Here is a 14,607-nt window from a genome sequence, read left to right as displayed (position 1 = left end):
CCTGTGCCTGTGAAGGGACATTATGAAGTGCTGTTGTATAAATAAAGATTCTCAACTATTTTTTTTTTTTGAAATCCATCCACTGCTGAAAAAGAGGCTCCAGGTGAAGCTTGGCGAGTTTTCCAGAGATGAAAAAAAAAAAACATTTCTGGGATGTTAGCCGAACTCTTTTTCTCTACCTAACAAGCTAATTTAGATCTTTTCACAGTGTATCATCATTCATTCATAAACTTTAACAAAACAACACAGTTTGTTTGTTTTTTTTCCCAATGGAAAATTAACACTTAAATTTTGGTTTTGGGTGGAATGTCCCTTTCAAACCAAACTTCTGCAAACCATCCCCGTAAATAATGACATATGGCTTCCTGCCCACAAAGAATAAATACAGATACTACGACTGTGTAGACAAAGGTAACTTACTGTAGAGTAAAATGTATTTTTTTCATTAAAATCCCCACTCAGAGGCTCAGTCGAGAGCCCAGGAATTAGTCCCCTCCCAAGAGTGAGTTCTGTGTTGGGAGGGAACACTAGTGTAAGCTTCCAAACAGTCCAGTTTATTTACAGTGATGTTTGCCAGGGCTGACTGGCAAAAATGGCGATTGGGGGAGGGGGTGGGAGGGGGGATCTCTATCGGAAGAGGCGATACATGCGGGGCAGACGTCCGTCCTTGCTGGACAGAGCGGCCTGAATGTGTTCGTATGACGGCAGCTCCGTCAGGTCTCCCAGAGCTGCTACTGCTGGTTTACTGCGCAGCATCTTGGCGGTCACTCTTTTAATGTCACTGGCGGTCACGTTGCCTGGAAATTAGATGTTGACAAGTGGAAAAAAAAAACATAAATTAGCAATTTTTTATACCATTTTTAATTTACACTGTTATTTGATGAAAGTCCCAGTCTAATGTCGCCCCTCCCCAATCTTTTGTTAATGCCTGAAAACCATGATAAACATATAAATTGGTTCAGTACTCACTTATCAGCGCACACAGTTCATGTGGCAGCTTTCTCTTTCCTGTTGAGAGAACTTGGCGACCAACATCTTCAAAAATAACCGGCCGCGACTCAAGGTTCATCATCAGCATGGACTTCAGCTGCGTCTTGGCCCTCTCCAGCTCCATCTAGAAGTACAAGAATAAAACATTTTAAAAAAAGGTTATTTTTATTCTGTAACAATAATCAATACAGCCAAAGCTGTGTTGGATTTTCTCTACAGTGATTGTTATTACCTCTCCAGCATTTCCAGCCATCTGAATGAACTCTCTAGTTATTATCTCCACCATTTCCCGCACCTGGGGATGAAAGTACAGTATGTCATAAGAAGTCAGACCACCATATAAACCAGAGAGAGCCAAATGCACTAAACCAGAGCTGACGATCATTTAGAAATTCAGTTTTAGAAGGATGTTTAACACGATTGAAGCCTTTCTGATTGGCTTAAACTTGCTATTTGGATGCAAAGGCACAATAAAACACTTGACCTCTGCTGTCCTGAGCCTGAACCCACCTGTCTGGGGTCCGCACTGGCATGGATACACAGCAGACCGCTGTCCTCATAGCTGTGATGGTAGGAGGTGGCGTTGTACATCCAATGATGCCTAAAACAGACAAGAGAATGAATGAAACTGATACAAACTGCCGGCTGGTGTAGGGACGTATCATCGTGATTATTTGAAATGATGCTGAAATAAGGTGTGTGACATGTTCACCTGTTGAGAACGTTCAAGTAGAGGCGAGTGAACATGCCTTTCCCAGGTCCTCCGGCAGAGAAGGAGCCACCTCCGCCCATCATCATGTTGAGGACAGCGAACGGGATGAAGTCATCCTCCTGTAACAACAAAACATTTTATTTAGTTTGAAATCTTACACACGTCAGACACCTAATCTGTAAGTAGCCAGAAACAACAAACACCCACCAGAAAGGAGCAGCTCTCCAGGCCGATCATGATGTGGGTGAGCTCTGGGATCGGCGTGGGGCCGAGGCTCACGTCTGACATGTCCTTCTCCATCTGACGGATTCAAAGAAGACGGTTACGACTCTTCCTTGTAGCCAAACTAAGACGAGACGCTTATATCGAAATGACTTCTCGTTATAGATATAATTCTGGGTCTGTCTACTCGTGTGTAGCGTTAATGAATCTACCTTCACTGGTTTCTCTGGGCAGATTTAAAGCTTTGCTGCATTGTCATCTATCTGCCGGTGTCAGGGTGCATGCTGGGAGGTTTTTAATGATTCAAATTACTGCTGTTTCTCAGCTCAATTATTGAAAATTTTATCATTATTTTTTTATTTTAAAATGACTAATAAGAGGTTGTGATAGATCTGTCTGTATTACTTGTTTTTATGTTGTTTGACTGAAACTTTTTGTTGCTCCCTGTCTTGGCCAAGTAACTGTTGAAAAAGAGATTTTTAATCTCAGTGAGGTTTTCTTGGTAAAATAAATAATGTTTATGCAATTATATGTAATGTGGATGAACATCAGATGTATTTATGTGTATATAAAATGAGATTGTTTAAATTTCTTGGTATAAATATCACATGGTACCAAAGTTTTCTGCTCTATCTGTTCTTTTTTGGGAGTTTGTGTTTGTTTGTTTGTTTTTCTGAATAAATTATCATTAGTTGTTCTGATATTGTTATTATTTAACTTATTTGTTTTACATGTTCATTTTATGTCATTTCTCTACGTCTGGCAGGCCTGGTGGAGGTATACAGTTGACAAGAAGTAAATGGACATTGTGTGCAGGTGGATGAGGAGACTAGAGGGTTTGTTTTATACTCTGTTGCTCTTTGACATTTCTGCATTTTTACCATCTTTAGAAAAATATTAATAAAAAGATATAAATACAGAAAAGTACTTCCCTTTTAACTCTTACATATTCCCTATGAACAAACAGGTTTATTTCTGTAAATAAATGACTGCTGTTTGACATCTGATATCACTTCACTGTCATGAAAACTGATTTCATATCACTTTGCTTGTATATGGTGTAACACTAAAGCTGCAACAGATATTTTCAAATTTTTCCACCATTTTTTTTGACATTTTTCAATCGGAAATGACGTCTGAGAAATTTTAGAGGCAAGTCGAAATAAAATGAGCAGATATAAACCCTATAAATCACCTTTACAATGCCGCCGGTGTACTGTGCCACAGAGAGGTCCACGTTGGCCGCTGTGATCGCTCCCCACACCGGCTTCACATCCAGCAGGTACTTCCTGGCACATTCGACCAGCTGCTCGTGCTCGATGCCGACTCCCGCCAGCACCATCCGCTCAGGACAGTAATAGTTACGCAAGTAGCTGTGAAGCACTTTCTTATCGATCTTATCCACGTTGTCTCCAGGACAAAAACGAGGCAGTCCGACCGTGTTACCTCGATATGCAGCCTGGAAACAAAGAAGGGAAAAGTCACTAAAGTCTTAAACATTTAAAAAAAAACCTACAGTACTATACAGAGATCTATTATAAACTTGGGTTTTAATCATGTTGTCTTTCAGGGTCTATTAGCATCAGATAACACTTAAGACAATGTATTACTGCTTTTGTAACCAACTAATCATATTAGCTAATTAACATGCACAAATAATTCACATTTGCTGGGTACAGCTTCAAAAATGTTACTTTTGTTTCAAATAATTATCAAATTTAAACCTTTTTTTGTCTGATGGTCAGACTGAGAAAATCACTATAAAAACTAAGACTCTGTTAACTTGTGATGGGTATTATAATTATTTTTTGACACTTTACGGAATAAATTTTAAAAAAAAGTCTGATCAATTGTTTAATTAACTGCAATAACCCTCTAACCTCACTGATTGATTGGTTAATCACTCTAACAGGGAGCCAGTGTGATGACTATCTAAACAATGATGATGTGACCTACAGCATGGATCATCTCAGTGAGTAAAGGTTCAGGGTCCGGCCTCATGTTCAGGTCCTCTAACTCAAAACGAACCGCCATCCTCGTCATCTCGATCTCTTCATCTGCATGAAAACAAACACAGTTTATCACAGAGAAGCAGAGACATCACTGGTGGAAACAGTTCCTGTAGAATGAGACCAAGACCCAATTTAGACCAAAGATTCACGATGAGACCAAACTGTTTTAGAACGTTGCAGGGAAAAGTTGCAGCGGTGTGAACTGGTCCGTCACCTGTTTCAACAGCCAATCAGCTCGTAGCAAAGTCAGCCTGTCAAGTCAGCAAACTGTCAGCTGATCGAAATGGCAGCATTTTGGATGGATCGACCCTCTCATTTTTGTTTTTTTTGTCATGTTTTTGCCGTTTCATCAATTCTAGAAATGCAACTGTAGCAAGTTACTCACTATCACTATCCTCATTCATATTTTAAGATGCTTAAAATCATATCCAAGTACAAAAAAAAGCCTGAAAAGCCGTCAGTTGGAGCGGATGTACTGAGAGTCGTTGCTATGGAGATGATACACCTTCTCATCTAGTCGCATTGGTGTAAACTGGCAGGGTTTTGCAGACCGGCGCATTGCAAGAAGATTCAACTTTCAACTCGTCTCGTTGTGAATCTTTGGTCTGAACTGGGCTTAATGTGTCGCTTAAAGTAAAAATGAACTCACCAAGCAGGCGAGGCTGTAAAACGGCATCAGACAGAAGACTGACCACCGTGTCCAGACCCTTCACTTCAGCAGATACTGCATACATGGTGGTATCTCTGCACAGGAAATAACATTACACATAACTCATAACAGTATAACACATATTAACAAACTCTCAAACAGAGTCTAGTTTAAATGTTATGGTGCTGAAAGACCTCATACCTCGATGTCTGGCAGTCACATATCCCTCCGTGTTTTTCCAACGTGAGGAGAATTTCATCTCTACTGCCATACTGAGCTGTGGACTAAAAGGATAAAAAAAACAATCCATGATGCATGGTGACTATAGTCTAATAATAACTAATTAATAAATCAAGTTATTATGGTCTGTTAAAAGGTGGAGGTACTTACAGAAAAGGCAAGTTTCTCTAAGAAGTGTGCTATTCCACTCGGGTACTTTGCTTCATGTCTGGATCCAGAGTTTACTAAGACTAAAAAAAAGAAGACAGAAAAACCACTTCAGTCAGATCCTGAAGACAAGTGGAAGTAAATATAATTTGTATATCATTGCTACAACTTACCTCCAACTGTGCAGAATTGACCAAACTTGTTTTGGGAGGCGACTTTAAGGCCATTTTCTAAAGTAGTAATCTTGGTCTCATATTTTTCTTGACCATCCACAGACGCAAACACCGGCTTGGGGATCCCAGGCAGCGGCGCGGAGAGAGAGATATTTGGGTATCCACCGCCGCTGCTGTACTTTCTGTAAGCTGCTATCCCAAACCTTTGAGAACAATAAATCAATATTTCTTAAAAATCATCCCAGCAACATTAGGACATCCATCACATGTCGTCATGTGATGGATGTCCTTATTGTCATTTTGTCCCACAGACAGTCCAAAACCCAAAGATATTCAATGTACTATAATGTAAGACAAACAACAGTAGCACATTCTCAAATTTAAGAACCTGAAACCATTTAATATTTGGCATTATATGGCATCTTAACGATTAATTGATTATCAAAATAGTTGCTGATTAACTCTGTCAATTGACAAATCGTTACATCTCTTTTTTAACGGTAATTGGTCCAGTTGGTATTAAGTCTAAGTACAAATTGGTGACAAATTAAAGGAAAAACTAACATGAACTGCCTTAAACAAAAGCTTTAATGCTACTTTGCATATAATGTTCAGATCTGAAAATATACAGCAGGGATAAACACAATTTCTCATATATATTTCATACATATTCCCTCATTGTGTTTTGATGATGATCTTAATATATACACTCAGATATTTAAACTATCAACAAACATATGTCTTTGCTTATCAACCAACGTCTAACAAACTGGAAATATCAGTTCATCTCTACAACCAACGTCTAAAACATAAAATAGTCCCATTAACATCAAGGCGAGTACAAACTCGCCTTGATGTTAATGGGACTCCATTTACCAGTGGCGGAAAGTAACCAAGTACATTCACTAAAGTACTGCACTTAAATACAATTTCGAGGTACTTGCACTTGTACTTATACTATTTTATACTTCCACTCCACTACATTTCAGAGAGAAATACTGTAATTTCTACTGAACAACATTTACTTGACAGCTTTAATTACTTCTCAGGTGAACAAACCACTACTTTTACTGCAATACTTTAACTACATTTAACTGCTAATACTTATATACTTTTACTTAAATAGGGTTAATGCAGGACTTTTCCTTGTAACGGAGTATTTTCACGTTACTGTATTGGTATTTTTACTTAAATAAAGGCTCTGAGTACTTCTTCACCACCAGATGATGTAAGTTAACGTCAGACTGCAGCTTGTTTGACGGTTAGCCGTTAGCATCATGCTAACTCAGAATGCTAACGTTGAGTGATGAGAGCGGAGAGACGTTACAACGACATGACATGTAAGACGCTTTTTATACTCCTAGCAGCTTCTGTCCCCGTTTAACCCGAGTCTGACGGACAGTTTGAAGCGTTTGTTTTAACCGTGTGTTACCTGTGGACACGACTCCAGCTTCTACACCTCGACATGTGAGTCGCCATCTCGGATCCGCTGTGACCACAAACCGACCCGGATGATGATGATGAAGGTTTCCTGAAGCACTTCCTGCCGTAGGACTCCGACGCCGATAAGTAAACAAACAAACAAACAAACAAACAAACAAATGGGAGACACAATATCCTAACATTCTCTACAAACTTTCTTTTTTTTTTTTTTTTTTAATGTTCTACCAAATTGTAACCACTTTTGGTGATATCACCAAGAAAACTTGACCTTGAACTGTACTTGAATTTAAAGGACAAATTCACATTTTTTTCAAGTCTGTCTTAAACAACAGTCAGGAACCCTAATTAACACTGAAACAAGTTTTTCTCTCTGTAATAATTCCTCCAGTTCATACTGACCATTAGAGGATCCTTTCATAATGCACTATATAATGCACTGTGCACAAATTTATTGAAAAGTTTATCTGAAGCTAATATGGAGCTTCAGCCGTCCAAATGAGTCAAATCAAGTAGGTATCTTTCCACATCACAGTCTTTTTATTATTATTATTTTTATTATTATTATTATTATTATCATCATAATTATTTATCAGAATAAAACCAATCAACACAAACACCCTCTTCAACAATGCACAAGCACAAACAAAAACAAACAATAAAAAAACATGCAGATAAACTTTAACCAATAACAACAACAACAACAACAACAGTTCCCACACATAACCCGCTCTTCCCTGATTACATGTTGGCTACAGACCAAGCGCTTCAATAATCTGATCCTCTACTTCCTGGATCTGCTTGTTGCTGCTCTCTGTCGCAAGACTGTTTTCAATTTTTAAGTCTTTGTTATTGTTAAAATTTTGGAAAACAAATCTGGCTCCTGTAATTCAAGACTGATGGTTTATAATGGGATACATTAAAGTCTTAGTCTTTTAGTGCCAAAGTCCCTCTTTTTGTTACTATACTTCCACCGCGGCTCAACAGGGAAACACAAAGAGGGGATATGATGCATTTTTTCACAAAATGCAAGTTTAATAACAAAAACTTTTGGCACTAAAAAGACTGTAATATTGAAAGATATCTACTTGATTTGACTAATTTGGACAAGTGAAGCTTCACATTAGCTTCAGATAGCCTGACTTTTAAGGATGACTGTTGATTTTGGCCCCCATCTCCTACATTGAAAGCACATTTGAAGGGGATCTTTTAACAGCAAGTATGAACAGGAGGAATGATTACAGCGAAGGAAAACCTCTTTCAGTGTTCAGATGGATACTTAACTGTTGTTTTAAGACAGACTTGAAAAATTGTGAATCTGTCCTTTAACTCCTTGACAACTCAATCTGTGTATCTGTCTAATTTGTATTTTTGGGCTCTGGTATCCCAAACTATTGATTCTTTAGAGTGCTCAACTAGCCAAAAGCATTTAGTTGCCCATCACTGCATCGATTTTGAACCAGAAGTAGGCCAGCTCCTGAACAACATTACCACTTCCACCTGATTTTTGGAACATTCTGGATCTGCAGACGGATTTAACGGGACATTTTTCTGCCAAAGAGGCGACCGGCAGCGGCTTTCAGCGACGGTGTGAATGGCATCCAGTCATACCTCTCCGATAACAGCATCGACCCATAAAACGATGCTCTTCATCTCTCAAGTCACGGCGGTATTTTGCTTGATATCTCTGCTCTCACGCTGCAGCTCAGCCTACGAGCTGCAGGACACCATCCACACTCTGAAAGAAGAAAACCTCCACCTGCAGCACCGGCTGGAGAACCTCACTCGGGCTCTCAGAGATTTGAAACATCTAATGACAGAGAACTCTAAAGGTGAGAGCATCTTTAAACGGACATGAGGAGGTGTTTTGAAATGTGTTTACTGCACAGATATAGATAAAAATTAGAGAGTTGAAGCTTTAAGTTGCCATTTCTTTCACAGCTTCTGGAAGCGAATATGACACTGAGTACGTTCACGCCTGGAGGGAGTGGTCCCAACACGGTTAGATCTCCCGCTGAGGTTTGACATGATGAAACACATCCCGTTCTCGCACACAAAACAACAACTTCTCTTTCTTGTACGCTTTCCAGGCATCAGCGCCGACACTCACAAGATGTTGGAGCAGGCCCTCTGCTTGTCCGAGCTCCACGGCGCCGCTCCGTCCGTCTTCATCACCCCCGGTTTTCTCCTCCTCCTCCTCTCACCTCTTGTCTGCGTGATGCTCTCGCTGCTGTCATGAGTCCGCTCCCAAAATAGACGGCAGCTTTCAGATCGTAAAAACTACACCCTCCCTTGTAATTATTAGATTAGAAAGGTATTTGTGTATGTAATTATTTACGATAACTTCATTTTTTTTTATAAATACTAAAGTCAGGAGTCGTAGTAAAAAATAAATATCAGGATTTGAAATCTAAAAATGATAATTTACTTTTCAATCAAATCTTCTGTAAATGTTGTCTCCCTATACATTATGTTCTAAATGTTGTTCCCTTTAATCTCAAGCAGAATTACTGACATTTATTTAGGTTTTTTCTGTTTAAAACAAGCAAATTTTAAGATATTTACACAAGGAAATATCAGAATCAGGCTTAAAAACCAAACATGTGTTTTATGTAAGTTGTGTAAAACCCCAAATTTCCAGAAATATTACAGAGGAAACGACTTCACCGGTAGCTATGACTTTGTTTATTTGTTTATGAATAAACATTTTTGGCATTCATGTTGTATTTTTGTGTGACTGTGACTTTTTTTAAACAACCTGTAATGTGTTTTCTTGTTGTGAGCTGATTGGCTGTTTGCTGTTATGATGATTTAACACTTAAAAACACCCACACGCTCTCAGACAGCTCTCACCTCAGCTAAATATTTATTCATCATTTTAATTAACTCACATTAATAGTTTCGGAGCACTTCAAAGCTCTGAGATCACATTTCTGATTTGCTTCCATCCATGAATTATAATCCAAAACATTTACTTCAAGATGACATGAAACTGTGTTTGATTTTAGCTGCTATCAGAGAGGATTTCTCCCCTTAGATCAATAATGTTCATGCTATCTTGTTTTTGTTTCCTCTTAAAAGTCAAATCAATAATAGAATAATCTACTTACTAGAATGCCGTTATTGTCGTTGCACGTTTCCGGTACAGCAAAATGACTTTTGCAACTCCTGGAACGGATACAGCAAAAAAACAAGAACATGTATTAAAAGACTGCCATAAAAATGCCATGAAGAAATACGTTTATAATAATAATAATAATTATTATTATTATTAGTATTACTATTAAGCATTAGAGAGACCTGAGAACAAGTTACATATAACATAAAAACAGAAATAAATAGAGACAGATAAGAATCAATAATAACAGACAGACATCCTTTCCATTCACAATATTGACCTTGGATGTACAGAACTTACAGTAACGACAGTATTTGCAGAGCAGACAGTGATATAAAGTTATCAAGGAATTCAAAAGTTTATTTGTCACATACAACAAGTGATATGTGCAGCGTGCTGTGTTCCTGAAGCTGTGCTAAAAGTATAGATAAGAAAAGTAGGGCTGCAATTTAAGATTATTTTCATTATCAATTCATCTTTGGCTTATTTTCTCAAGTAATTGATTTGTTGTTTGATCTACGAAATGTCAGGAAATGGCGAAAAATGTTGATCACTGTTTCCCAAAACCCAAAGTGATATCTTCAAATGTTTTATTTTGTCCACAACCCAAAGATATTCAGTTTACGGTCATAGAAGACTAAAGAAACTAAAACATATTCACATTTGAGATGCTGGAATCAGAGAATTTTTAGTTATTTTTCTTAAAAAAATAACTCAAAATGATCAATTGATGATCAAAATTAATTTAATAGTTGGCAATTAATCAACTAATCATTTCAGCTCTGATATAAAGTGTAAAAATGAAAGATAAAAACTGTTAAAAAATGTTTTTTAAAAGAAGTAAAGTGTACATGTGTCACGAGTGCAAATATGCAATGTGCAAATGCAATACAGAGGTCAGAGAAAATAATATACTATATAATAATCAGTATATATCAGTATACCGCTCTTCACCACAGAGAAAACTCTCCCAGTACGGATATTAAACTGTGTTCTCACACAGATTATTTGGGAGAACTGCGATGCTACAACCTCCTTTGGTGGATTTATGTGTTTGATGTTGTCCTGAATCCAGCAATGTTACATTTCGCCTGCTAAATCAGTCTTTGTCTGCTTAATTAAAATGACCCTCCCTGCATAGATTATAAATCGGTGCATTTGTACTTTAATTTCCATTTGATTATGCTGAATGGATTGTCAATTTACATTTGCAAGGGCGCCAGTAGACATGTGGCAAGACTACAGTATGTGAGCTGTACTCATGCCTGCGAGCAAGCGAGGAAGAAGCCACTGCACGGATGGATGGCTCTGCGATCTTGGTGTTTCTGCTTTAACGTGACGACATTTTAACAGGACAAACTCTTGACAAACATCTGTTGCAGGGGCTGAAATAGTAGCCTAATTTCTAAAGGAAGTCTACTGTATTTTGCTCAATTTTCTTGTTGATTCACTGGCAGATTTTGTCACTTGCTTCAAGAAAATAATGAATTTAAGACAAGTTTAATGGACACATGATGAGATATTTATGGTTGTGTGCTTCTCAATCAATCATTTTATTGGTCTCCAAAAGTGAAGATAAAAACACAGAGCACATAAACACATCATATAAATACAAATGAGTAAAACACTGAGTGCACAAGTTAAACAATTTGAAAAAATCATCAAATATTTTAGAATACCTGTCTTTAAAATGGTTTGCATAGATTGATAAAGTGTTAGTGTAACAGCCATTATTACCCTTCATTAACCCACATTTAAGAGGGAACAGTTCGAACAGCACTTAGACATTAAATTGACAGATGCGCTGATGTATAGATCGCTGTGTGCTGGCAGCGTTTCACTCACGAAAGGTGGACGGTTGATTCCAGCTGCTGCTGTGAGGAATGATGCACGATATGACCCGTTTCAACCTAACTGTAGATAAGGGAGTCAGCTAAATGTCACAATGTAAATGAAAAACTGACTGGATGAGATCAGCAGCTTTACTGTCAAATAATTCAAATATTGTTTAAGGAAACTGACAAATTGTTCAGCAGGTTTTTATACAGCTTAACTTTAAACCATCATCAAAGTAGATTAAATACTGAATATCACAGACATGTTGACATGCAGAGTTAGAAAGCACTTAAAAGGTTTGTTTTTTGCTGTATGTACAGTGTCCTTGGAATACGTGGAAGGCACTTAAACTTACATTTATTATTAGTAGTATTAAGAACATTTTTAACATATTCAATTAAATATTACATTACATTCTATACATTATGTTACATATTTAATTAGTGCAAATGTGCAAATGTAGATTATTCACATAGAGATGCACACAGTAAGGTCAAAAGTAAGTGTTTCTAGTCTGTTTTCTATGTTTGGGCTTGACCCCTCAGTTCAAATTAAGGTAAATATTAATCCGACAGTGAATAATGATATTTCAGACAATGATATGCTTCTAACTCTGTGGCAGTAGTTTGGGGAAAACCCTTTCCTGTTGTACAAAGTCACAAAGTCAAAAAAATGTTTTTTGTGTGGTTTGGTGTAGAAGACACTGACTGTCCTGCTCAGAGCCCAGACTTCACCCCGTCCAACACCCGACTCACCCCGAATGTGAGCTGGACCTTATCACCCAACATCAGTGACTGATCTCACTGATGCTGGGAGCAAATTCCTACAGCCAGTCTCCAAATTCTGGTGGAAAGCCTGAAACCAGAAGACTGGACGCATATATTAAAGGATTAGTTCACAATTCTGTCTTAAAACAATAATCAGGTGATCATACGAACATTGAAAGAGGTTTTGCCCAGTGTAATCATTCCTCCTGTTACTGATACAGATCATAGGATCATTAATTTAAGTGAAAGGGGACAATACCATTGTCTTTGTTTTGAGCAAAAATGTATTTCAAAGTTGATCTGAAGCTCATATGAGGCGTCATATTAAGTGGATATCTGCCACGTTTACAGTCTTTTTAGCATCAAATTCCCTCCTTGTGTTTCCCTGTTGAGCTGCGGTGGAAGTATAGTAGTAAAAAGAGGGACTTTGGCACTAAGAAGACGTTGAAAGATATCTGCTCGATTTGACTCATTTGGACGACTGAAGCTTCATATTAGCTTCAGATAAACTTGACAGGAGTGTGGATTTTGTCCACCATCACTTACATTGTAAGTGCATTATGAAGAGATCTTCTAATGATCAGTATGAACAGGAGGAATGATTATAGCAAGAAAAACCTGTTTCAATGTTCATTTGGGCTCCTGACTGTTTGAAAACCAGTTTGTGAACCTGTCCTTAAACGGGTTTGGATGTTCAACAATCACATATGGGTGTATTGGCCATGTAGCGTGTATACAGACACATATAGACTACTGTACAGACTACAATCTCATTCTTGCTCATTCATTACAATCAGTGCACACTTGGCTTCACATTTCACTGTCTTTTGAGGAGAGTGTAGTGTGTAATTTTTGCGTGTCTAAATAATGAGGACACAATTAAGGGTTTTGTGCTTCATTACAGCTGTTGGCTTTGAATGAGTGTGTGTGTGTATGTGTGTGTTGAAGGGGGTGGTGGAGGGCGTCTAGCACATGTGAGCGGCTGTTGCTTGTTGTTCTCTCCCAGCTGGACGTTCGGTAAATGCATCAGGAGAACAGAGGTTGTGTGCAGACGACACACGGACCAACACCGACTGAAGACTAATGGGCTGACGAACCAACACAGAAACAATCCTTGGACACGTGTAGAGTAAGTATCAGTACTCTCATTGGTCTCTCCATTGCACTGAAATGGATAAAATGCTTTGTATCATGAATATTTTTCAGAAAATGCATCCATGCTGTTTTTTATTTAGTTTTACAAGACTACTTTCTACTTTTTTAACTGATTGATGTGGTGCAGTGTGCTGTGTTTTTTCTTTAAATGATCCAGATTTAATTAGATGCAAATTCAGCTCTTGTCTAGTTGCTGAGGGGACTATATGTTGCACAACATGCTCTAAACGGAAACAAGCAGTAAATTTGTATTTCTTTGACACATCTGTTAAATGCATGGAAGCTGTTTGCAGAGCTACATTCATTCAGTTAATTCTAAACATTTTAGGTGAAGGTACTTGCAGAAAAATGCAACAACAGATGAAACAACAAATCTTTAAAAAATATATATTATCATCATTACTATTTTTTAGTATTTTACATATGGAAGAATTAGTGCAACATTTAAATGCAGCCATTATAATGCAGTAAATGCAATGCACAGCAATGTTCTGAAAATGAGTAAAAATTCAAAGCAAAATCAATCTTCAATAAATTGTTTAATTAAAAAAATGAAACAATCAGCATTTGCTTTGATAAAATTAAAAGTTGAAACCTGTTTCCAGCTAGCTACATTTCTATAACTTCAGTTTTTTAGTTAAACGATACTGAAAGTTAATTTTTAATCGCTGTCTGTTTATTGTAACCACCTAAAGAACTGATGTGAAGTTTAACTTATTTGAAGCTGTCTTTGTGCCGATTACCTGCAACTTACCTGCACTTCCTTAATACCACCTTCAGAGACTTTAACTGCCCTGAGACATTTCATTTTTCTGCATTGTTTTGACTGAATGTGATAAACACTTGGAGAACTTGGAGAAATGCATCAATATGCTTAAAATTAAGTTCTATAGTACAAAAAGTACAAAACAGTGAAATGCAGCATGGTTATGATTTCATTCTTTGTAAGCAACATTTCCATTTATTGTCATATTGTCTTTATTACGGAAAATACTGAATGTGATGCAGGAATACAAGTCAGTCTGTGGGCTAAAAACATCTTAATGACATGCTAAACGGTGTAAATGATCTGCTGTGAGCGTTGTGAGTCAACAAATACACACCCCCGGGCTCTTAGCATCATGTTAGTGTAACCAGCCACTAGCC

General features: G+C 37.7%; 1 protein-coding gene across 1 annotated transcript; it reads right to left on the bottom strand.

The window, feature by feature from the left end:
• Nucleotides 1–8: 8 nt before the first annotated feature.
• On the bottom strand, nt 9–6,660 carry pmpca (peptidase, mitochondrial processing subunit alpha). The gene is made up of 13 exons (XM_067616220.1): nt 6,578–6,660; nt 5,146–5,348; nt 4,976–5,055; nt 4,787–4,869; nt 4,586–4,680; nt 3,881–3,981; nt 3,120–3,383; nt 1,910–2,002; nt 1,703–1,821; nt 1,501–1,591; nt 1,223–1,285; nt 970–1,114; nt 9–797 (listed from the first exon to the last, which is right to left on the bottom strand). Exons 1-13 carry the CDS (start codon nt 6,622–6,624, stop codon nt 628–630), a joined length of 1,554 nt encoding a protein of 517 aa, XP_067472321.1. The 5' UTR covers nt 6,625–6,660; the 3' UTR covers nt 9–627.
• Nucleotides 6,661–14,607: the final 7,947 nt, after the last annotated feature.

Source organism: Thunnus thynnus, chromosome 2 (genome assembly GCF_963924715.1).
Source record: "Thunnus thynnus chromosome 2, fThuThy2.1, whole genome shotgun sequence".
NCBI lineage: Eukaryota > Metazoa > Chordata > Actinopteri > Scombriformes > Scombridae > Thunnus > Thunnus thynnus.
This window is presented reverse-complemented; position numbering and strand designations above follow the sequence as displayed.

Excerpts from the sequence above, each read along its gene's own strand:
- pmpca (XM_067616220.1), bottom strand. The coding sequence starts at position 6,624 with ATGGCGACTCACATGTCGAGGTGTAGAAGCTGGAGTCGTGTCCACAG. Across the intron at positions 3,384-3,880 it reads TCACTGAGATGATCCATGCT|GCTGCATATCGAGGTAACAC; the intron begins GTAGGTCACATC and ends CTTTGTTTCCAG. Across the intron at positions 1,592-1,702 it reads TACTTGAACGTTCTCAACAG|GCATCATTGGATGTACAACG; the intron begins GTGAACATGTCA and ends TGTCTGTTTTAG.